The sequence below is a fragment of the Tinamus guttatus genome, unplaced genomic scaffold (assembly GCF_059628265.1).
Source record: "Tinamus guttatus ecotype Peru unplaced genomic scaffold, ASM5962826v1 Tinamus_guttatus_pri_ptg000089l, whole genome shotgun sequence".
Taxonomy (NCBI): domain Eukaryota; kingdom Metazoa; phylum Chordata; class Aves; order Tinamiformes; family Tinamidae; genus Tinamus; species Tinamus guttatus.
This window is the reverse complement of record NW_028288623.1, coordinates 4,118,212-4,142,794: the sequence shown is the minus strand read 5'-3', so window position 1 is coordinate 4,142,794 and position 24,583 is coordinate 4,118,212. Positions and strand designations below refer to the sequence as shown.

General features: G+C 42.2%; 2 protein-coding genes and 1 non-coding gene across 3 annotated transcripts in view; 2 read left to right on the top strand and 1 right to left on the bottom strand.

Annotated features, from left to right (window-relative positions):
- CKAP5 (cytoskeleton associated protein 5) overlaps window positions 1-11,300 on the top strand; it is a 46,793-nt gene extending 35,493 nt beyond the window's left edge. The window contains exons 33-46 of the mRNA XM_088520510.1: window positions 801-994; window positions 1,614-1,786; window positions 2,008-2,031; window positions 2,933-3,106; window positions 3,561-3,681; window positions 4,327-4,506; window positions 5,036-5,223; window positions 5,634-5,709; window positions 6,199-6,387; window positions 6,464-6,601; window positions 7,133-7,216; window positions 7,305-7,464; window positions 9,099-9,253; window positions 10,578-11,300. Of these exons, the coding sequence (XP_088376636.1) occupies window positions 801-994; window positions 1,614-1,786; window positions 2,008-2,031; window positions 2,933-3,106; window positions 3,561-3,681; window positions 4,327-4,506; window positions 5,036-5,223; window positions 5,634-5,709; window positions 6,199-6,387; window positions 6,464-6,601; window positions 7,133-7,216; window positions 7,305-7,464; window positions 9,099-9,253; window positions 10,578-10,832 (2,111 nt within the window). The 3' untranslated portion in view covers window positions 10,833-11,300. The remainder of the gene's footprint in view (window positions 1-800; window positions 995-1,613; window positions 1,787-2,007; window positions 2,032-2,932; window positions 3,107-3,560; window positions 3,682-4,326; window positions 4,507-5,035; window positions 5,224-5,633; window positions 5,710-6,198; window positions 6,388-6,463; window positions 6,602-7,132; window positions 7,217-7,304; window positions 7,465-9,098; window positions 9,254-10,577) is intronic.
- Window positions 3,732-3,842, top strand: LOC148595504 (small nucleolar RNA SNORD67). The gene has a single exon (XR_015913138.1). It is a non-coding gene; the product is annotated as a small nucleolar RNA SNORD67 (small nucleolar RNA).
- Window positions 11,301-13,693: 2,393 nt separating the features above from the next.
- Window positions 13,694-24,172, bottom strand: F2 (coagulation factor II, thrombin). Its single transcript, XM_010226438.2, has 14 exons — window positions 24,079-24,172; window positions 23,021-23,184; window positions 21,332-21,356; window positions 21,094-21,144; window positions 20,490-20,595; window positions 20,282-20,412; window positions 18,321-18,617; window positions 17,796-17,909; window positions 17,452-17,578; window positions 16,724-16,891; window positions 16,244-16,417; window positions 15,944-16,122; window positions 14,376-14,446; window positions 13,694-13,965 (listed from the first exon to the last, which is right to left on the bottom strand). The coding sequence occupies exons 1-14, from the start codon at window positions 24,155-24,157 to the stop codon at window positions 13,825-13,827; spliced, it is 1,827 nt and encodes a 608-aa protein (XP_010224740.2). The 5' UTR covers window positions 24,158-24,172; the 3' UTR covers window positions 13,694-13,824.
- Between the last annotated feature and the right edge of the window lie 411 nt (window positions 24,173-24,583).

The following is a 24,583-nucleotide window of genomic DNA, read 5'->3' as shown; positions in this document are numbered from 1 at the left end:
GTAGGAAATAATGAATTGGGCATCCTCAAATAAGAATATATAGTTGTCAGAAGCACTTTGAAGTTGCTTTGTTTTTAACTTGGAAAAGCCAACATAACATCTGCTGAAACTTGGTTTGCCTGTATATAGCACTTTATGGAGGTGCATAACACTTGGTCAGATTCTAAGGAAAAATAATCAAGCTTCTTTGTGTTACTTGTTGCGTCTTTCAAAGAAGTAATGAGAGAAACTTAAACTGCATATCAGCATTTAGATTATAAGCCTGCCTTTTAAATGACACTTGGGAAATTAGTACTTGGGAGAATTTTGGTAATAGTATTTCCCAAATGGCTAAGGGAATTGGATAATAATTTGGTCAAGGCTTTGTAAAGAAATGTCTCTGTTGTATGTCTGCTTCAAACATTATACCACAAATTTCTGAATTAAAGATGTAGTTCAAACAGTTTCCTAGTAACCTTGAGAATATCTCATCCTGATATAACCAGTAAGTTAAATTGTGTGGTGCAAGCTCATAACTGTCTAGACAACTTAAATGTGAAATAGCTGTATCGTTGCTTGTATACTGTAATGGGAGATATCTAGGAGAAGGGTGCAGTGATGGCTGGCAGCTTTCAAATGTTGTTGGCTAAAATAATTCGAACTTTTAGTTTACAACTCATCCCATAAATCACCCTGAATATTTCTAAAAGGAGCAAGGAAGAGAGCTACTTTTCTGTCACCAAATTCAGCGTCACAATTGAAGGCTTTCTTCCCCACAGTTTTAAATTTCAATGTGCACGTGTGTTGTTTTCTGTCTTTAGAGTGCTTGGAAGAGCTTGGATGTCTGGTTGAATCCTATGGCATGAACGTGTGCCAGCCAACTCCGGGGAAGGCCTTGAAAGAGATGGCAACTCATATTGGTGACAGAGATAACACTGTGCGCAATGCAGCACTGAACACCATTGTCACTGTCTATAATGTTCACGGTGACCAAGTATTCAAGCTGATTGGAAATGTGAGTGAAAGCAGAAATAACATATGGAAGGTTGTTTTTTTTTGTGTCGTGGTGGTGGTGTTTTTTTGTTTTTTCCCTCTTCAATTTTCTTTTTGTAATCCTGACACAGTTTTGTAGGGGATTCTCACTGTTTTGCTAGTGGTTGGTCATAGCATCTTTTGCTGTTGGAGTTGAGGGCTTGCTGTACTGTTGGAAATAACCTGCTACAACATAGATACCTGAAAAGTTTACTGGTTGATTACTGATTATCAGATTTATAACGGGTTATAACAAATTTTGAAGACTTTAGGTTTCTTCAATTTAAAGAAATCAACAAAACACTGATCTATTATGGCAATTAAATTACTTTGAAGAGCAACTTGCTCTATAACACTGAGATTTGGATAAAACAGTTGGCTGAAAAGGGCCGTCAAGACTCCCCATCAAGGTGTGTGTGGGGAGACAGAATTAATAGCCGAAGTGTGCCAAGCAGTTTTTGTTTTAGTTTATTCCACTCAGGGGCTTAAGATTTGTCAGTACCATGTTGCTTTTCATTGCTGCCTTTTCAGTCTCTAGTAATCATTTTTAGCACTGCCACATAAAAAGAATAAGAAGTTTTAAAACAACGTGTGTGTTGTAGCTCTCGGAGAAGGACATGAGCATGCTGGAGGAGAGAATAAAGCGGTCAGCCAAGAGACCAGCTGCTGCTCCAGTGAGGCAGGTGGAGGAGAAACCTCCGCGTGCTCAGAACATCAGTGCTAATGCTAGCATGCTACGGAAGGGACCAGCTGAGGACATGTCCTCCAAACTCAAGTATGTCATGACAAGTTAATGGTTTCTTGCCTACATAATGTGTGTGCTAATATCATTCTGGCAATGTTATTTTTGTTCTTATACCATCATCTGTGCATGTTGTGAAAACAGGCCAAATAATGCAAAACAAAATGTTTGAAACTTTTTTTTCTTTTGTCTTGTCTGTCTTGAAATCTTTCTAAATGGTCTTGTGCCTTTTTTCACTGCTTCTCCATGGACAGAATTATGTATCGCACTTATAGGATGTAAGTACTGCCCTAACTCCTTGGTAGAAAGGCTCTTGTATCTTTCAATTTTTACTCTAGTCATCCATTCTTAAGGGTGACAAGTTTACTGTGGCCAGTTCTAGGTTATTTGCAGACAAAAGAAACAAAGAATATAGGACCTCTACCAAGGCAACTACAAATCAGACTGCAGGGCATACATGGCACTTCCATGTTAAGCAGCCGCTGGTAATATTGGGAGAATGTGTTCCTGTATGCTGCATTAAACTTGGTATTGATTGCACCCTGGTTTTAACTTGTTAGAGTAAACCTACAGCATAGAATGGATGATGTGTGAATTGGCCTTGGGGCAACAGTACTAGTAACAAAACTTCCTATCTCCTCTATCTTAGAGGAAAAGTGCCTCTTGAAAGTAATGGATTTTTGTTTAAAAAAAAAAAAAAAAAGTGCAGCACTTTGACCTGCAAATATTGTGGGATATTGGGAGTCTTAGATTCAGATTAGCTTGCTGGGTTACTATGCATAACTGCATTGTATTTATCATACCAAAAGCCAAACAAGCAAATAACAAAAAGAACCACACATGAACTGAAATAAAATATTCTGTTAATGCTACTTTAAACTATGCTGGGTATCTCTTCTAACAAATCTGTGCATATTTCTCTCAGTGGGTCTTACGGTGAATTTGGGGAGAAACAGGAAAGGCAAGTAGCTAGCAGCTGTTCTTCTGGCCTCTAAACATTTCTTCTACTAACAGAGAGGGGAATGGTAAAGGGGGGTTATTGTTAAGGGGCCTGGATAAAACCAGATCTGCAAAACCTACGCTATCCTGTTGTTATGGCTTTAGGGCTACCAGAGGATGCTAATACTAGTACTTTGTGTCTTCCATCTGTAATAAACACCTCTTTCCTGGTTTCTATAGCCAAAACCGCAACATGGGTGGTCACTCTGAGACAGCGCATTCGGTTCCACGGGAATTTCAGCTGGATCTTGATGAAATTGAAAATGACAATGGTACTGTCAGGTGTGAGATGCCGGCACTTGTACAGCACAAACTAGATGACATCTTTGAGCCAGTCCTGATTCCTGAGCCCAAGTGAGTCTAATCAGAGCTTCAGACACCTAAGAGGATCCATTAGGGCCGACTTACAACCTTTGTGAGAAACTGAATTGGCAATACTGGTCTCTGTGTTCAGACATCTTTACTTAATAAGGTGTAAAGCTTCAGATAGTTGGAAAAGCAGTGTTAGAGAGGCCATCTGGCAGTATTCTGAAATCTGGATAGGAGTTATTTCTAATGGAGAAGAAAAAATAGTTCTCCTTATGCATTTTTGAAATAAGAAGATATTGAGTTCATAAATGTGTCATCAGTGGCTTTATATATGTAGTGGAATAGATGCACTAAAAGGAACAGCTCTTTCCTTGAGCGTCCCCTGTGAGGAGGAAATCCTTTTCTCTTGATTATAAGCTGTGCCAGGAAAACAGCAGAGAAGTGAGCTTAGAACTGTCTCTCCAGAGTGTCACAAATCCCGTTTCTTTCAACTGTTTAGGATCCGTGCTGTATCTCCACACTTTGATGACATGCACAGTAATACAGCTTCTACCATCAACTTTGTCATCTCCCAAGTAGCCAGTGGTGATATAAATACAAGCATTCAGGCTCTGGCACAGGTAAGAGAATTAATAGGTAGCAATTGTTCACACTGTACTTAAGCTGTATCTGCGAGGGTGATGAGTTGCACTCTGGCGGAGCATCCATGTCGGGTGATGTGGGCTCTGCTCAGAATCTCCCTGATGACAAAATTAAGTGCACAGGGGCCATCTGACTCGCTTTAACAATAAAAAAATTCCACTTAAATATGTTAAGAGTCTATGCTGCACTAAAGCAGTAAGCAAGTAAATATGTGAAAATCTCTTTGCTTTTGTCTTATGCTACTAATCTGAAAAAGTCACTGTTGCCAGTGAGGCTCAGCTTTTAAATGCTTGCCTTTTTTCACTCCTTCTGAGGTGGTTCTCACTACTTAAAGTTTATCCAGAAGTTCACAAGCAATTAATTTTAGAAGTCATAATGAAGCATTTCCTGTTCAGATGTGTATGGTGTAGGAAAGGTCACTTGTAGGTTGTATTGGGATTAGCCACAGGAGCCTGTGGTCACTGATTTCTGGCTGAAGGCTTAAAAAAAACTATTGCCTTGACGAATGGATTGGTAGCATCAAGAGTTGACCTTATTGCATGTGTTTTCTTCCCTCTTCCCTTCCCTGCCCCCCTCCTCTTTTTTTTTTTTTTTATATATATATATTTTTATTTTCCTCTTAGATTGATGAGGTTCTTAGACAAGAAGACAAAGCAGAAGCTATGTCTGGCCACATTGACCAGTTTCTAATAGCTACGTTTATGCAGCTTCGGCTAATCTACAATACGCACATGGCAGATGAGAAACTGGACAAAGATGAGATAGTCAAACTTTACAGCTGTATAATTGGGAGCATGATCTCGGTAAGACTTTTGAAGTAAGATGAAAAGAAAATAAGTTCAGTGCAGAAATTACAGGAGAACAAAGGGCTCTTCCAGCAGTGGCCTGTGTCTAGATTAGCTTGCTACTGTGTTTTATTTGAGGGTTGGTTACTAGCTTATCTGCTCATCAGTGCACCTTTTGGGAGAGAGATTAAGAAGTTGGGGAAGATCTGCTTGCTGCTTCTCCAAAATACAGCCACTCTAGTGTTTTTTTAAGTGCCATTTCAGTGTTCCTAATCTCTCTGAATGCTTAACTGGTGATGTAAATATTGAGACACCTATGAAGATATAACCTCCTTTCAAGTGTGCTTTAAGGTTTTAATGTGTTGGGGATAGTTGTGATGAGGTCTGTTCAGTTAAATGTGGGTGTGGGGTTTTGGGGGGGGGGGGGCGAAGGGGGGTCACATTTTGTGTGTGTGTGTTTTTGTTTGTGTGTTGGTTTCTTTTGAGATGTCAAAAAAAAAACTGGCAATGTGGTCTAGAGAGCTCTAATGTTGACTTCAATTGGTAGCTCTTTCAGATAGAGAGTCTGGCTCGAGAGGCCTCCACTGGTGTGCTGAAGGACCTAATGCACGGTCTTATTACATTAATGCTGGATTCCCGGGTTGAGGATCTCGAGGAGGGTGAGCAGGTCATCCGATCAGTCAATCTCTTGGTAGTGAAAGTTCTGGAAAAGTCTGACCAGACCAACATCTTGAGGTATATAAAGAAAATGACATTTAGCTGCTTCTCTTCACCTGTTCTTGCATTTAAAACCTTTTCTTTGCTGGCTGTTTTTGTTCATTCATCATTTTGTCTGTAGAATAGTTGAGCTGGTGAATAAAAAATTGTGACTGATTATTAATTGTGACCAGAACTTACCCACACAATCTATGCAGTTGGAGACAGGCTAAACCAGCTAATCTCATGTTATTTTGTATGTGTTGTAGTTCAGTGCTTTGCTTTATAAACTCTGATGTGAAGTAGTAGAGATAAAGAGCTATTGCCCAGCATGACATTAAACTACTTGACTAACCCCAGTCTGTGGTGTGGCATTCTGTGGAGAGTTGGCATCTTTATTATATATGGTGCTGCCCTGTGTAATTCTGTTACAAATTTATGCCTTCTAGTGCTCTGCTTGTTCTGCTTCAAGACAGTCTGCTAGCAACAGCCAGCTCACCTAAGTTCTCAGAACTTGTCATGAAGGTGAGCCTATAGTAGGGTTTTGTACTCTGAAATATCTGGTTTGTCTGAAGTAACAGCCTAGATGCTGTAACTTTATTTTTCTATTATCATATAGCCCCTTTTTTAACCGACTTGTTTTAGAAACAAGTTAGGTATCCTTAATGAGGTAGAACCTGGTGGTCGACGCTGTGTGAGGATACATACAGCATGTTAGTGTTATCTGTCAACACTTATCCACACAAAGTGCTCAGTGTCCTGTCATTTGTAGTGAACTGAGTACTACTCCGTTCTTTTATGTATCAGCTCCAAAGAGGGATCTGGGATGCACTGTAGCTATGTATTTTATATGAAATATAGTTATAACTCTTGAAATAATGTGCTGACTCTTTATGGTGCTATTTTAGCAGAGTGAAACATGTCAAAGATGCATAACCTGCCTCTGATTCATAATCAGCATCTGAAATGCTTCTTCCCCAAGCTACCTTGTTTTAAGTCAAACTCTCTTTTCAGTGTCTGTGGAGAATGGTGCGGCTTCTCCCTGAGACCATTAACAGCATCAATCTGGATCGGATTCTGCTGGATATCCACATTTTCATGAAGGTCTTTCCCAAAGAGAAGCTGAAGCAATGTAAGAGTGAGTTTCCTATAAGGACACTGAAGACATTGCTTCACACACTGTGCAAGCTGAAAGGGCCCAAGGTCAGAGCAGTCTCTAGTCATGCATTTTTACATTGGATGTTCATATGGTTTCTAAAGCTTTGCCTCCTTCTTTTAGATCTTAGATCACCTAACAATGATAGACAACAAAAATGAATCTGAGCTGGAGGCTCACCTGTGTAGAGTAATGAAACACTCTATGGACCAAACTGGAAGCAAGGCTGATAAGGAAACGGAGAAAGGAGCTTCTCGCACTGTAAGTGGTATAAATATGTTGGTAGAAAGAAAGGATGTTAAGGCAATTTATTCAAGAAATCAGCATTATTTAGCAGCTGAAAATGAAGTGGCACATGCTTCTCCATGTGAAAATGCTTTTCTAGTTTCAATTTTGAGGTTCACAGTTATTTTGGGAGCTTGCAGTGTATTTCTATTCTTACCTGAACATTCTGTGCATATTCCAGGATAAGATGCTCCATAACCTATTCAGTTATGCAGCATAGGTTTTATCCTGACAGTTGTTGTGTTTCCATATACTAAAAATTAACTATAACCAAAACAGGATTTAAATTCTTCCCTGAGAAGGCCTATAACGTGTTGGCATCCTGAATCTTACTCTGTGTAACCAGTGACTATATAAAACTTTTAGCTGCCTTAAGATTTGATTTGTTCTTGAAGTTCTGTGCCTAGCCAACAGATCTGTGTGTTTATTAACAAGTTTGTCTAATTTCCTCTTATTTGTAGCGAAGGTTTATATTACTGTCTTTTGAAAAAGTCTTTATGTATTTAGGAGGAGAAGTCTTCAAAGGCCAAAGTTAATGATATTTTGGCAGAGATATTTAAGAAGATTGGCTCCAAGGAAAACACTAAAGAGGTAAGTGCTTCCTTCCTGCAAGGAAGACGATGCGTTAGAATGGTATATGCAGCAGTTGTGATAATGTGAAGGAACTCTTCCCTCACAGGGTTTGGCAGAACTCTATGAATACAAAAAGAAATATTCTGATGCAGACATTGAGCCCTTCCTGAAAAACTCATCTCAGTTCTTCCAGAGCTATGTGGAAAGGGGCCTCCGGCTGATAGAAACAGAACGTGAGGGGAAGGGACGTATTCCTTCTTCTACAGGTATGTGTTATAACAACGCAGGTGAATCGGGAGAACCAGACATCCAAGGGGAGCAGTTGCATGTGCCCCACGAGAAGCTAGTATTGGAAACAGTTACAGACTTCCAAAGGAATTTGCCTATGCTGTTACACTTGTTTCATGAGGCAACATTTAGTACCATTTGGAGAAGCACTGTTCTTTGTTTGCAAGGAGAATGTTAAAACTCTTGAAGTGTAGAACCACTTCCAAGTGTGTTCTGATTTGTATCTGTAGCTTGGAATGAATTTAATGCTAAGTTGCCTATCTCTGGTCTCAAGAACTGTTTCTGTGAAGTGTACAGCTGGCTTATATCACCAGCAACTGTCAGGTTCTCTTTTCACATTGGGGCTACTAAAATGGTGCAGCCGTCTTTTGATAAAGTATTGTTTGCTATGGAATCTGAAAGTTTATTTAAATAGCCCAAACTGTTTTGTAGCAGTGTATGATGACCTTTTTCCAACTAATCAACTTCATTTTGATCAATTGCAGTAAAGCAAGCTTTAAATTCAGCCTCTTTGTTAGGGATGAGCCTAAATCAGTATTGTAATATATTAAGGAGGGAATGTGACAGATGATGAGCTGTTGTGTAGTCTGGCAAAACTACCTTTAGCATTTGTTTCTTCAGGTATGTAACTGTGTCCTAGGAGTCTTTGATCTTTGTTTCCTTTTTCTATTACTATATGGTAAATCACTTTGGGAAGATGTAAGGAGTTTTTTTCACAAATTCCTAAATGCTTCTGACTACGTAGGACAATATCTTATCTTGTGTCATAAAGCTCTGTGCAATCCGGAGATTTTAGTTCAACTATATTAACTTCCAAACAGAAATCATGTGAAATCATGTGTCTTGCCCCTCATACCCTCTGTATTAGTTTGATATAGTAAAGGATATTGCTTTACCTTACAAACTGAGCTCTATTTAGATCAAAGTATTAAAGATTAACTCTCTTATGTTTGAAAGATCCTTGCAGTGAACTAGCGAAAACAAATCCCTTTCCTCATTGAGTCTTAGATCTTGCTATTTTTTTTCAGGATAAAAAACTTTTTGTATAACAAAGTTATTTTCTAGTCTTTTGGTAGATAATCTTTAGTCTTCTTGCTACATGCCTTCTAGACATCTCTGTTTTATAGATAGAATTAGAAGCAGCAATAGCTTTCAGTTACCTGAACAAAAAGATTAAAAGACATTGTGTAGTCTCTATAGAGTACTACCGAGAGCAGTGAACTCAAAATATCTTTCCTCCTGCAACTCTAACTTTCCAAGTTCTCTGTTGAATTTCATGGTTACCTCTCACTGGTATTGGCATCATCCTTTTCTTTTCTTTTTTTCTTTTCTTTTTTTTTTTTTTAACCTGTCAGTCTCAGTGTTTCTTTTGGAGTCATGCTGCTGCTGCTATTTCTGTCATAATGTCTTTTCTTTCAGTTGTCGCTTTTAAAAGAAATGGTCATGGACATGAAAAGGCTAATATGCCTGTGCTAGCAAATACAAGTAACTGTTGGTAGTTTATAGGCTGATTGATTCTTCATCCATTTTATATTTCAAGTGATCTGACCAAGAGTCTTAGACTTCCTCATCTTATTCATTTATCTTTTTTATTCCCCCTTCCCTCCCCCAGGAATTTCTCCTCAGATGGAAGGAACGTGTGTCCCTGCTTCTACCAACACTGTATCTTCATCTATAGGAAACACAAATGGGGAGGAAGTGGGGCCTTCAGTCTATTTGGAAAGGTTAAAAATCCTCAGGCAGCGCTGTGGCCTTGACAATGCAAAGGTATTGTATTTGACAGCACTTGCATTTTTTAAAAAAATCTGAATTCAAATAGCTATCTCTTATTTGCCAGAAATGGATTGTAATCGGAGTTGATCATCATACATTATATTATGTTTTCTAACTATTTGTTACTTGTTGCTTGGCCAGGCAGACTTATGTTTTGATTCACTTTGCTGCATGATGTCGATGCAACTTCTTAATAGCCCTGCAGTTTAGTATCTTTCCTTGCCAGGTAGTTCAGCTTTTCAAAGATCGGAACAACTTCATTGTTCTTGAAAGACTAATGTATATTGTTTTCTCTTTGAGGCGAATGATGTGGAAATTCTAGATCTTTCCATTCTGAAAAATCCAAAAGAGTTGAATGGGGGTTTTAAATGATGTGTTTTGTGTATTATATGTATTGAGTGCCATTTATGGAAGAGTTTGGATCCTCAGTCACATGAGAAGTACCACTTGCTCCAGGAGTAATCATAGGACTCAAAGCATATCACAGTTTTGACCTTTTAATATAAAATTGTACATCAGCTTGCAGCTCTGGGGAGAGGAAAAAACATGTTTCCTAGATACTGGTAACAAAGTAATTTTATCAATGTGAAACTGTCACCTGGTTAAAGAGCAGTGGCTTGACCTTTTTGGCAGAGATGGATATTGCCAGTCAATCCAAATTTCCACTTCCCATTCACTCCAGAAAGTCACTGAATGTAGCTATTGCACCTAGGAACAGATCTTCCTCTTCTATTAGAATTTAGGCTATGCAAGATTGTACCAGACCATCTCAATGCAAATTTGGTGCGAATTATTCATCTTTATTGTAGCTGCTTATTCTCCAGAGCAAGGCCTACGTCCATGTATTTGCAACTTTTATAAACAGAGGTTGATATAAATAGTGCTGGTATACCCAGTTGGGTAGCTTGTTTCCAGTAAAATGTGGTTTTTCTTTAATCCAAACAAAGTGTGCTTTCTAGTTGGAGTTAATAACGGGGGGAAGGGAGGGAATGTAATAAATACAAAATTTTGTGACTAGACTTATTCTGAGACTGAACGGCTCTGAACATTAAAAAAAAGTTATGCATATAGTGTGATTCCTGCTTGGTGCAGGAGGTTGCACTGTTGACAATAGCTTAGGAGTTCTAGGAGCCGATTATCATAGCTAGCTTTGCATGAGTCTGTTACAATAACAGACTTTCTTGCTCTAGTTTCCCGGGGTTGTATTGTTCCTTCCCTTTCTTGTGTTCAGGGTTTCCTGAAGCCATTGGTTATCGTGTGTGCTTCTCAGTGGCTTTTGCCATCACCTCTCTTGACACTTGTCTCTCTCCCATGGTAGCAGGAAGACAGACCGCCTCTGACGTCTTTGCTCTCTAAACCAGCAGTCCCTACAGTTGCCTCCTCTACAGATATGCTTCACAGCAAGCTCTCCCAGCTGCGCGAGTCACGGGAACAGTACCAACACCTGGACCTGGACTCCAATCAGACTCATTCCTCTGGCATTGGAACTACCACAGCTTCTCCCTCTTCTACAGCAGCTAATATTGATGACTTGAAAAAAAGACTGGAGAGAATAAAAAGCAGTCGCAAATAAAGCTGAGAGAGACAGCATCACTGTTGCTTGGGCTGTCTTCAGCTTTAGTTTACTAAACTAGAAGTCTTCATAGTTAAGCGGCCTCGTTTAGGCCTAGTGTATACAAACTGGTTTATGTATAATACAGTGGATTTTGGGGGATTGAGTCATTGTGGCACAAGTATTTGTACATACTCTGCTTCTCAGTGAGCATCTCTTGACAATAGAAGGCTGTCTGTGTATTAGTTTTAGTGTACAGACCTGTAAACAAGCATCCTCTTGCTCAGACTAGTTTCTCATAACTTGTTTTTATTTGTAAAACTGTCTTTAAGATCTTTCCCTAGTTCTTAACTTAGACCTTTAGTGTTTTCACTTTTAATTTTGTGAATTCTTCTCCATGTAATCCTTGAACTGTTGATTCTGTATGGACACATGGCATGAAGTAACTAATTTAAGTGTCTTTTGTAAATAAAGTTTGCATTAACTATACCAGTCTCTGTAAGAACAGCAGTGACTGTTGATAAGAATAGAAGCTACTCTGTACTCCTGAATGCTGTAACTGGGTATTCAGGAACTGAATTAAGTGATTCCTAATATTGAACCCTGGGTTTAGTATATTTGCTCATCTTCCCTATTAATATTGTGTCTCTGGGGAATGCAGTTCCGAGACCTTGCACTTTTATTTCTATGAGCAGTAGTGCATTTTTCATACAATTGCATTTTTGTTGTGTTTTTTTTGTAAGTTGAGAGTTAAAAATTAGTTTACTGAAATGCTCTTCTAAATTTACCTAGTCCTTTTAATGTGTTCACTTGGATTATGCATAGCCCCAGCGAATATGCATAAATGCATTCTCCTTGAGGAAATAGCAGCATTGATATGGAATAGATTATAGTGATGTCCTGTCAGTCGACTTGCTTATCCTGAACTAATCTGCTTAAGCAGCCTTCATTCGGTTCTCAAGTGCAAGTAGACCATATCTTGCTTGATTGCACTGAAACATTCAATATTGGCAAACTGTCCTATTTCATGTAACTAGAAAACACCTGTGACAACCATAGTCTTTTTTTGTTTGTAAGAGTGTCTTCTGTTCAGCCTTTTTCAGAAGCAACAAGTATGAAAGTATAAGGCTTATGCTCTGTAGCCTTCTGGCCCTTTTATTTCTGGGGAGATGATATTTTCATTTAGCTGTTTGGCTTCTATATGAGCTGAATTCCATTGCTAGACCAGGAGTACCGAAGACTTGGACAGGCAGCTTAAAGTAGCAAACTTCTGCTCTAGCTTTTAATCTTTATTTCTTGTAACTGCTGCTTTTGTTGTTTGTTCTGTGGGCAAGCAACTTCTGTGTTAGGTCTGTTGCTAAATCAGTCTCGCCTGATTAGAGTAAAAAATATGGCTTTAAAATTGGAATCTTTGCACAATGAATCTACCAGAGCTTCTGCAAATGGCTGATTTTTTTTTCTCCTTTTACAGGATCTTTTTTCTTTTTACAGGCCGGAGTTGCGGTTGATGTGTAATAACTGCTCGGTGCCTGCGGTGAGTTTGTACGCTGTGATAACAGGTGATTTGCAAGTGTTCTGCATCTTGTGTTGACTGATGTGTTGCAATTCATTGCCCCGCCACTCTGGTTTAGCAGTAGCAGTCTTTTACTCTAAGCTGAGGTGATCGTGCCCTTTCTTGTGGAACAGAGCTGTATGACAAGAGGAGAAGTTGTATGACAAGGAGAGGTTTTAGACAGGTGGGCAAGTGCTGAGGTTTTGTGCATGTGAAGTGAGGATGCTTGTGTTGGCTGGTATTGGAGATAATGCTGCTACCTCTCATTTACCAACTTGTTTTTGAAACTTACTACCATCCAAGTAAAACCTTATTCCTTAACTGTACCATGTCTAACATATTCTGAAGAGACAGTCTTTTTGTTAGCTCTTCTACACTTAGCTCAGGATGATAAAATAGCAATGCCTAAAAACTTGCATGTAGATGGTTCAAGTTCAAAACTCCATTGGAAGTGGAGTACAGGAGTAATGGAAGAGTAAAAGACAAAAGCTGTTCATTATGAATGAGTTTTTGCCCTGTATCTCTGTAGTGTTTGGTTGGACTCAATATCCTGGGAGTGCTAAGCTAAAACTTGTGCACATAAATTAATAAAGCCTTATCTTTAGCCCAGAAAATATTTAAATAACATTAAACTGAATTTCAAAAATGATTCCTCTGTATTTTTTTGTAATGAGTCAGTACTGAGAGTGAATTCCTCCAGAAACTGTATGTTCTTGATTCCCCTCTTCAGGTACTCAGTTTTTCATAGATGCTTGGGTAGTACTGGAAGGGTGAAGGCTGAGCACTTAATCACTAGAAGAGCTGCCTTCCAGAAGGCTATTGCCATGCAGTGATGGAAGTGCTGTTTAATCTTTTCAAGCCTGTATTTCTCTATAGAATGTGTTGCAAACCTTTGGTACCTGCTAAAGGCACTAGTGTTGCAGTGATGCTGACATTTGTTGTCTGCAAATATAGCTGAGAAATAGCTTGCTTACTAAAGGGGGGTTGGAGTTGTTGTGTTTTAGATATATATTAATGTTTTGAATAATGCCATAACTGCTCTAAGGTGATCATGGCCAGGGCATTCTCAGTTCAGTTTCTAAACTAGAAGGTGAATAGACAAAGGGAGAGTGCCCTGGGCCCCAGTCTTGGTTAGTGCTTTGTCTAAGGCTACAACTAGATGTTTAAAATCTGTTGTTGCTTATAAGCGACGGAAAGGAGAAGAATGTGTTCCAAGCACAGAAAGTGCTTAGTAATACAGCTGGTTATCTCGTGACTGCTTTGCCATAGGTTCAAGTTTAGTTAAACTCAATATTAACACAGAAGAAAGACCGATTTGTTCAGAAATTTATTTTTGAGAGAATAATTTCCTTTGTCAAGTTAAATTCCTATAACCATTTTACTTCAGATCTTCTCTGCTCATGACTTTGAGAAGCAGAGCACTGCAGCAAAACTGAGAGCAAGCAAGGGAAGCGCTTCGTGTCACACGTATCTTTCAATGGATTTTCGTATCCACTTTTTCAGGCGGAATACATGGGTGTAAAATCCATATTTGTCATCTCGATCACAGCCTTCTCCCCATGAAACTATTCCCACCTGATACCACCGATTGTCATCTGGGCTCTAAAAGAGAGAAAAGTAGTGTTGGCACAAGGCAAGCTTTTCCAAATCTGAACCTTGTAAGCACCCTAGTCTGCTTAGTGATTAATACTGCTTTGGAATTCAGACTGACAGGTAACCACTTGTGAGATAGCAGCCAAGCTTGCCTGCATAGTTTCCATTCTTAAACATCCATGTTGGAAGCAGCCATCACTCTCAAATTCTGCAGCTAGTTGTTGAATATGCTGAGGACTCAGTAGCTGGATGATGGCAGGATGCATCTTCTTGGCTGCTTGGCTCAGAGTACTCATTTCCCCCCATCCCCCTCACCCCCCGTCACTCAGCAGTCTGCTGTTCCTTAGCCCATTGCAGAGGTTCAGCTCAACACAAGCCTAGCTCCATTTGTTTTATGACCTTGTACTTCTTAAACATACCTTCATTACAAATGGGCCTCCACTGTCTCCTTCACACGCATCTCCTCTCTTTGAGTCTTCACTACTATACCCTGCAGGCCAGAAAAAGAAAGTCACGCATTTGATTGTAGGGGAGGAATAACTGGTCTTCTCTAATGGCCATCTTTTTTCTTGATGTTACTTTTAGGAAATTGCTTTGTTTCTAAAATTATATGTAAAGTAGCTAATTCCACTCTGTACAATTGCCCATTCCTTCGCTACTTACACTGCTCTCATTCCTGGGTTTTTTCATCAGGATTCACTTTGTATCAGCTGCCATCTTGTTTGCAGCAGTAGCTTGAGCTATGGTGCTTTTTCTTGGTTTACCACCTTTTTTATATTTAGGATTTTGCACATTCTCTCTATTTACTATTGTGACAGATTGTCCTCCTCCATTTTTTTTCCTTTCATTCTGCAGGCTCTGCCATTTTCCTTTCAGCTGACTTTCAGCTTTCTGCATTTTCCCAATAACAGAACATTTCACTTGAACTAATATTCTTTTAACATCATCTGAGGCTTCCCTGTGCTCCTGTATGACTGCATTTCAGCTATCTTTCAAGAATATTGTCTAGCAAAAGAAACAAGAACACTGTACTGTCAACATGCTCTGCCATGAAAATGATTTCTATTCTAACTCCAGCAACTGCTGGCATTTAGATGCTTTGTTTAAAGACTTGCTTGCAGAAACTGATAAAGGCTGTAGGAATAAAGAATACTGTAGAAAGCATCGCACCAGAACATAAACTCATAATGCGTTTGTCTTGAATTCTGTTTTCACTTCTGTCTCCTTTAAAGAAGGATGTAGTAAAGAGATTGAGGAAGGTGCAACAAAGGAGAGGTAGAGGTATGGAAGTTTTTTTTTTTTTTTTCTAGGTTAGGAAAGATTAAATAAAGTGTTTCTTGGCTCGGAAGTGAAATGATAGCAAGCTATGAGATCTATGGAATAGTATATAATATGGAGAAAAGGAATTGCTGTTTCTGAAGAGATGAGTACAGATGTGAACCTGTAGTTTTGTTACACAGAAAACTTGGTAGGCTGTGAGGAATTACTCTTTTCCCACAAGCCATAATGTGTCTATACAGCCTGTGGCCACAGAAGCTGTGGGTGTAAGCATGAATAGGTTCTGAAGGCCTGAGACAAGTTAGAGAACAGGTTCCTGAGTGCAGTAGCTGGACTCAGTGGTCTTTAAGGAAGTACTGAACCACTTATACTGGTGAAAAGATCGGTTTACATGTGCTCAGTTCTTTATCAGCAGTAGCTGTTTTATATAGCAGTGTGGTCCTACTAGGCTGGTTAAACTGGCATAATATGGTATTAGAAACTTTATTTATAGTGGGTGTGTGTGTGTTTTTTTTTTTTTTTTTTTTTTTCCCTCCAGCCTTTCTAGTGTCTGTGAACTGACAGCTTGAGTTTTATCATGGGAAATATTTTTTAGGACAGCAGTGTTAAGTTTATTAGGAAGTAATCTGGCTGCGTGAGCCTCATCAAGAGCTCCAACCCCTCATGTTGACAGTGTAGCCTTTAGCCTTGTGCCTCAAGTGCCACTTACCTGCACAGAACATGTTGTCAGTGACTTTGACCTTGGTGGATGCCTTGCAAGTAGCATGGTCTACAATGGGGAGGTTGAGTTGTTGCAAAACTGTGGGCAGGTTACTTGGGCTGGTAGCCCATGTTTCTTTCAGGTTTCCCCAACCAGTTACTCGCCCTTTGTGACCTGCCAGCATCAGCCTGTGGAAGGAAGCATGGTTATCAGACTTATTGCAATAATGTTCTCCGGTCTGGTTCCCTTGCTGTAACTAGGCTTTTGTAGCCTGTCATTTTAGAAATGTGATGCCACCCCCTTCCTCACCTCTGCACAAGCTCTTTGGTAGGCAAGCAGACAGGATGGATGTAGTCACTGAGGATGACAGGCCTCTTCAGGTGCATGAGTGCAATGTCTCGGTCCATATTCTCTTTCCAATTGTACTTGGGATGAATGATGATTTTATCCAATAGAACAATTTTCTCTTTGTGATTTTCATACCTGAAATTTTTAGGAAAGAACTGACTACAACAGCAAGTGAGAGCCGTGTAGGCTGAAGAGGCTCTCAGGTGCTTTGTACTGTCTGAAAAAATACTCTCAACAACCAAGGATTTCCCCTTTAGACCTTCCATGTCTCTGCCCTCCCTTTCATTTCAACCTCAAGCATCAGCTAGAGCTCCATTAGATCCCATTTTTGAGGCATACTGCATATATGTATCTTTTCTTTGTATGCTGAATGATATCCCAACCTTATTTCATTACTCCAAGGGGAAGGCTAATTCACTCTTGCTTCTTCCAGGCTCTTACTTTGCCCTAAAGTGCTTGCCAATCCGCACCAAGATGTCATTTGTTGTTAAGTTCTTGTCCCAGGGTGGATAAAAAAGGCAATGAGCAGCAGTCAAGACCCAGCTGTCACTGATGAGGCTGGCACCACACAGCAGCTCTTGAGGCCTCTTTTTGTAGAGCATCACTTGCCTAAGAGACAAGGAAGGAGGAAAACTTACCAGTGATTTTTGACCTTGGTGGACAGATGCAATGCAGGTATCTTGGTCTACAATGGGGACACCAAGCTGTTGAAGAACTGTGGGTAGGTTGCTTGAGTTAGTGGCCTATGTCTTACCAGGCCTAAAGGCTGAAGGAGAACTTGCAGTGAGCAGGAAGACTTTTGTGCTGTACTGACACAAGGAACTGCAGAGGTGGCTCTCCAGCAAAAGCTTTTGAGGCCTTGAGCCCCAAAGCTGAAAGTATGTTCACTGTACTAAGCAGTTTACTGTGTTTCCTTCACCCATACAGCTTTCCTCTAGCAAGGCTAGAAGGAGGGTAGAGATGAAGTTGAAACACCAGCACACCTCTTCTTGGTGGCTGTGCGTTTGGCTCAAGAGGAGGACTTCCCTTCCAGCATTTTAGTCCTGCCTTGTCTTCCTCGGAGAGAGGCTGTGAGTAGAAGTGATGCTGATTGCACACTCCTCCTATTTCCCCCTGCTTGACTGAAAGGAAGGTAGAGTACCCAGGAACAGCTATAATGTATTACTTACCAGGGGGAGCTGCCAACCTCTGCATCTTCCCCATTTACAACTCTGCTGTCCCTGGAGGACGCCAGCAGCTCCTTCTCTGTGCCATCCGCCAACTTTTTCTTCTCAAACAGAGGACGAATGCCACAGTCTGAAAAAACAGTCCATCTGGCTTTGTTACTGTACCTGATTCATAAAGGAGAAGTTCTGCCTGTAAGAAGCATGCTCAGCTGGAATAACCAAGGAAGGAGCTTCTGCCTCCCTGATGTGTAACTGGCAAGCCCCTTTCTAAAGAAGAGTGAGTGCCTTTTTCAAAGAAGCTGCAACCTTTCTACAAACAGGATGCTGTGCCCAGAGTTCATGCTCACCTGCTTCACCCGAACCAAACGTTTTTTCATCAAAGAAGGTTTTGTACTCTTGAGGGCGGTCAGTCCGTCCTGTTATTCTGTCCGATTGTTCGTCCTCTTCCTCCAAGGCGCTTTCTGAGAAAGGCAGGAATACAAAAATGGTGGAAGGCCTAACTGTACCTTCCCACTTTCTCAGCAGTATAACTCTCCCTTTTTACATCCAAGGGACTGATAAAGGGATTTTATTTCAAAGCTACTTTTTAATGCTTATTCTATAATAAATCACCTACTGGCTAGACACTGTTTTCTTTTTTCTTAAAGAAGAGCTCAGTGGGGGGAAACAACTGCCAGGAGCAGGTAGGGCAGGTTAGTATGTGTAATATTTGGACACAAAGGACTTTTGCAGGCATGGCCCACCCACTTCCTACTCTATGCCCTCCTCCCTGAAGCCAGGCCCCTCTTCACACTAGCAGGTTTACTGATTTAGTTTTCTTGCTTGCCCCTGCTTTGCAGTTGTGCATGCCCAAACCACTCCAGGCTTCTTACCACAGTATTGCAGGTCACAGTACTCAAAGTGGGGTGGTTCAGCTGTAACACACCAGACACCTTCGTCATCTGCATCAGGATTCCTACAATAATTTTCTACCAGCTTCACCTCTGTGATGATGTTCTTTCCTTGGAGTACTTCTTTGGCCTTCTCAGAGTTCCAGGGTAGGCACTCAGCTCCAGAGATGGTGACTGCAAGGGTTCCAGTGTAAAGCAGGCCTTTTTCTTGTTCACATGGCTGGGTTGAGGCTGGAGGTTTGGCCTGTGGAGTGAACTCAACTGTGGTCCTCTCCTCACCTGTGAAGGTAGAAAGCTGTGCCCTAAGTCATTGTTTTGTCCTAGAAAATATTGGTGTTGATAGGTGGATGTGACCCCTTTTACTAAAGGCTGCAGTTACGTGGGGAATCCCTTCATCTTTGAGAGCTTCTGTGTTCCTCTAGGCCGTCTCCCTTCCAGCATGGGCCCCTACACCATTGCACTGTCAGGTGCCTCTATAAATGGGAGCTAAGCAGAGACTGATAATCCCTGTTGTCTCTGATATGAGTGCCCCGGAGAGGCCTAATCCTTTATTCCTTTCTTGGGCATCTCCTTCCCCATCTCAGAAGATGGGGGTTTTGGGCATCAATCAGCATTGCTGACTTAAAGCCTCCAGTGCTGCCTTTTCAGATGTGTAAGTAGGCTCTGTTTCAGGAGCATTTGCAGTGCAGTGTTACTAAAATCCCCTACGGAAGTTCTCCCAAGATGTTTCTTCCCCAAATAATGAGAGAAAAGTATTCCTGTCAGCCTTTCTGCACTTCTTTTTGCTAATCTGCCACTGGCTTCAAGCTCCCACTGGAATTTCCTGGATGAGTGAGCACTAGGTGACCTGTTGTGCAGTAGCTGCTTGACCTCAAGCTGCCACCACCTTGAGTACTGTGGGAATCCCTGTGTGAAGAGAAATCCTGTGACTGTTCCCTTCGCAGTGTGGCAGCCTCCCAGCAAGCAGCTTAACGGGGGAGGCTGGTTGGCTGTAAGGTTGATTTATGCCAACATGATTGCAGCATATAAGAAAAGAAGGGTTTTCTAGTCCTGTCAGGTATGTGTATGCCTAACTGTAACAGTTTCTGCCCTACAGTAGAGTAACCTGTTACTCTAACCTGTAACTATCTAGTGAATAGAGATGGTTTTAGATAGCCGATCATCCCAGGGCAGAGCAATATTTCTCCCTTGATTTGCCATAGGAGAGAGAGGGATCATGTTAAGAGGCTTTACTTCAGAACACCCCTCTGCTGAAATGGTTACTGCTCCCTTTGAAGCAGCTGTTGCCTAGGCTTTCAGAAGTGAAGCTGCTGCAGGGAGAAGGCTTTCTGCTTTCTATCATTTCTTCTGAAGCAAAGGCCAAGCCCCACAAGAGGCAGCTCTGTGGTGCTAAGAAGGAATGGAGGTACAAGTAGGTGCATGAGGATAGTTTTCTGTCCTGCCAAGAGAGGGGCTTGCATTCTCCTTGACAGAAGATGGCATGTAATGAAAAGTGGTCTTCTCTATGAGTGGACATGTTTAAGGTAGATGTACATATATAAGCTGAAGCAGTTTTGTCCTAAAAGGGGAAGTTCTGATAAAAAAAAATAGTGTGACTTGCTACTTTCCCTGTTGTGATATAGAGGCAGCTGAGGTAGGATTTTAGAGTGCTGCAGGTTGGCAAAATGATACAGGCACTGATGAGCCAGATGTGATCTAGATTTAGTTTAGCTTGGTCTAGAGAAAACAGCCCATTAGAAGGAGCTAGTCAAGGTGGAGAAATGGGCAGCTCTGTGAGGGTTTCTTCTCTGCCTCTTTACCCTTTAGGATACAGGTCCTTTACTCCTAAGGACTTATGTTCCTGTAAGATCCCTTCCTCCTAAGCTCTCCCCTTCCTTGACACATTTTTACTGTCAGTCTTAGTGTAAGATATCTTTGTGTGTGAAAGGGCCTGCTGAGCATACCACACACTGGAATGGGACACTCCTCCCGTCGCACCGTTGGGTCTCTGGTGTAGCACCATGGGCCTGCTGTGTTGTTGTCTGGATTCCTGCAGTAGTTCTCAAGGAGGTTGGGGTGAATGGTGGTGTTAAATCTATAAGAAAAGGCTGGTTAGTCTGAATGCAGGACAGTCTGGCAAACCGTTCAGGGATATGAGGGAGAAGAACTTACTTAGGTATATGTGGATATTTGCTTGTCCACATTTGACATTCAATGCCTGATTTGGTGTGACTAACTGTTCCCACATAGTTCTGGCCTAGACCAACGGAGCAGTTACCTGTCAAAATCCCAACACAGGGTAAGCTGGAGCTAAGGGACATGGGAGGTTACACTTTTCAAGAACAGAAGTGCCCCCCCCCCCCTTTAATTTTTACAATCTGTGTGCACAAGCAAGGATGTTTTTATGGGATGGGAAGAGCACATAACTTAAGCTCCCTCTAATGAGGTAGAGATTGTCCTGAGGCTCCTTACCTCAGTTCAGATGGCAGCAGTTCTGATAGGCTATTTTCTTCTGGAGCTGGACGTGGTATTATGTCATAGGGTTAGGGTATCTACACTATGCTGTTATACTGGGGGAGTTAGACTGTTTGTGAAATGCTCAAAGGGGAAGTGAAGAGGAAGAAAGGACATGGGAACTCCCATCCAGCTATTTTTCTTTCTAAGTGGAGGGCATCACCAACTTTTGCTTTTTTTTCTTCCTTCTAAATTCTGCAGGAGGCAAGTTTCTGGTACTCCCTGTATCTGGGAGCTCATAAGGGGAATATGACTTTCTTACCTTCTAGACAAGCATCCAGAACTGCCCTGGACTTCGTTATGCCCTGACAAGCTAGCAGAAGAAGAAAGAAAGCCATTATATGAAAGGAATCTAAACACGCATCACAGTTTCAGGGACAAATATAAATGCTTCATCCTGGATTGTGGACCCTTCTAATAGCACAGGGAACTATCTCTTTAGGATGCATCCATACAGCCTGAGGGACAGCAGAATACCTGCAGGACTTGAAGTGACTTACCTTGGTATTTTGACCAAAACTCCACCTGAAAAACAAATGTAAATATTTAAGAGTAGAGACACAGAACATAAAATCTTTTTTAGTTGTTGAAATTCAAACCCATAGGAGAATACCCCATCTCAGCAAATGAAGCAGACTAACCTATGCTGTGCTGATACTAAGTGCTATAGAGCCCAACAACACACAAAAAAATACCGCTGCAAAGCTATATTCCTTCTCATCAGACTTAGGAATCAGAGAGTCTGTCACAGCTCTGCCTCAAATAGGCAAAATTTGAGGTCCCTCTGTTTCTGCACCACTACAATATGAAGACCTCAGATCTCTATCAGATTCAACAACCTGAAGCCTGGAAACCACCTCAGCTGAAAGCCCCTGTCCCTAGGTAAGTGAGCATCAAACAGCTCTGTGCAGGAATACTACAACAGTGGATTCTGCTTAGCTGCTCCCTATTCATAACCTTGGATCTCTCAAACTATAGGTTTTTATCCCAGCACAATATAATGTGTTTTGCTTTATGTTCTAAGCTGGTAAGAAGCAGTACTATAATATGGCAGTGTCCATGTGATTAATTGACCTAACGTCTGCAAGTATCTACACCATTCTGTACAAGACATTTGATAATTAATTTGTCCTCAGCCTTCACTTTGTAGCCTCTCTACTGCCCTAGATGTGCCAAGGGAAAATCTTACTCCTAACAAATGCAGAGATGCAATCTTAGTGCAACAAAAGATCAGTTACAAATCCAGGAACATTTTCTGTCTATGTTAGGCTGTTAATCCACCAATGGGTGAGCTAAGGAGAGGCTTTGATAGCTTTGAATGGATTTGAATCTGAGCAGACTCTCATTTCTGAAAAATGCCAGAGCTGCTCACAGCAGTTCTCTCATCAATGTGCAGAGAAGACACAGCCTTTGCTACTGTACTGAGTCCAAGGAAATGGACCTAGAACTTCTAAAGGCTGAAAAAAAGCAGAGGGCTCCAGCAGCGAGGAAACAGGCTACAGAGAATATGCAGATATTGCTCAGCTCTTAAATCTATGTCTGTCAGATATCTCATGGCTGAGAGTGATTGTATTAGAAATACTCTGTAGAGCTTATATCTTGCTGGCATTAACTCTTAAATGTTCATCTTCTTACTGCTGTATTTTCTGAAATGTGGAATTGGGTGCTAATACTGCTCTTGGGGCTAGGAGCATTTCCCAAAAAGTTCCAAACAGATTTTGCAAGGAGCAAGTCTAAAAGCCACAAGCCAAAGCTTGAGCTCCAAGGGGCTTGAGGCACCTGCACGCAGTGTTCGGGTGCTAAGCCAGCAGCCCTGTGAGTGTCCTGGGGGCGGTGGGGGCTGTGGCAGTTAAAGGTGCGGGGCAGCATGCTCGACGGGAAGGCACAGCTCTTGACCTAAGGCTGAGGGAGGGCTCCTTCCATTTGCCTTTGTGCTTAAAATAAAGAGGGAGGGCAAAGAATCCAGGCTTTGAGGGGCGTGCCCTGGAGTGGCTCCTCTCCCTTGGAGCGAAACTCCCTAGGGAAGTCTGAGCTGTCCCTGGGCACACGCACATTGGCCTCTTCTTTGTACCTCAGAGCTGTGTCTTAACAGCCCCCCAGGTCTGGGCTGCGAGTTTGATATTCTGGTCTCACTGCAGGAGCTGCTTGAGAGACTGTTTCTGAAGAGCACCCCCATGCCCTGTACGTACCGTGCGATCAGTGGATTCGAGGGCTTCAAAAGCTTCCTCATAATTACATGTCTCCTCCAGACACTCTCGCTCCAGGTTGCCTTTAAGCATCTCTTCCAGAAATCCCTTGTTGGCACGTCGGGGGCGCTTGAGCAGCGACAGGGCCTGCCCCTTGCCCAGGAAAACTAGCAAGTCAGAACAGTGCTGGTCAAAGGGATGCTCACAGTGACAGGGTCCCTCCCCCCATCTCTCTTTGTAGTTACCACATTCCACACTCAGCTGGTGTGATGGTCCCAGCCCCCGTTCCGCCACACAGTGGAGAAGCCCTGTCAGCACCCCCTAAGCCCACCTTGATGCTCAGCACAGTCTTCCTGTGGGGGCTGCCTTCATGCAAGCACCAGAAGCGATGGGAACCCCTCACTATCCCTGGCAAAGCAGCTGGGCTCATTTGCACTTCGAGAGAGGCTTGGTGGCCTGAGCTTGCTCTTGATCTCGCTCTGGGCCAACCGCTGCCTTCTGTCTCGCCAACCTCAGACTGCTGTAAGAGGCAACATTTGGTTCTGACTCCATGTTCCCTGCTCTCAGACCTCTACGCAGGTCCTCCCAAGCTCAGTGATGGGCTTAGATTAAGAAAAGAAAGGTGAAGTGGAAAATGCAACAGAAGGTAAGGAGCAGTGAGCACAGGAAAGCTGCAAATCGAGGATGAACAAAAGTGGAGACAAGGGCAGCAGAGGAAATAGAGAATTGCAGCCACCCAGGGTGGCTAACTCTAGCCCAAGAAGGCCCACAGTTGTGCCATGCAAGATACTGGACCTAGGCTTGTCCCTTCCCTCCCCTCTCCCCTGGGGACCACAAAATTCACTGAGCTTTCCTGACAGCAGCTGAGGCTGCTGCACCCCCTCCTCAGGTGAGCTCTGCCACTGTCTGCATCCTTTAACTCTCAACTTCAAGCTTTTAGAAACTCCCTCTTTGGGCTAGTGAACTTCCCACAGGCTTTACCCTTGAGGAGAAGTAACTCTCTTTTCTTTCCTTCCAGCACCTCTTGGCATTGCCCTTCTCCCTGGGCTCCTGAATCCTACCTCCATCGTGGCTCAGCGTGAGGTGCAGAAGGCTGGAGAAGAGCAGGCCCCTCAGTAGGCCGGCTTTGTCGTGCGCCATGCTGCCCGGCCCTGGCTGCAGGGGCACCGCAAGGGGAACAGAATAAGTGGAGTCACAGCCCTGCTGGGTTAATATTGAACCAGAATGAAGAAACAGGACTCCAGAGGTCGTGGTGTGTCAGGGACAGTGGTGCTGAGGCTCCTCTTACCCTCTTCTCTTGGCTTCTTTCCGCCAGCGCGTCTTCATTTTCAGAAATTACACCGTAACACAAATAAATTTCTGGAGACCCTCCTTACCCCGGCCATGGGACTAGGGGTAGTATCCCATTTCATAGCAGAGAAGAGGGCATGAGGAGCAACAGATGAGCTTGTCCCAGGGTGCAGGGAGAACTGGGTTTGGGGAGGTCTCTGCCAGCTCACGGTGACCCCGACAGAGCCGCTCACTCCGCTCATCCTGTGGCTCTTGGCAGGATCACTGCCTCCCCAC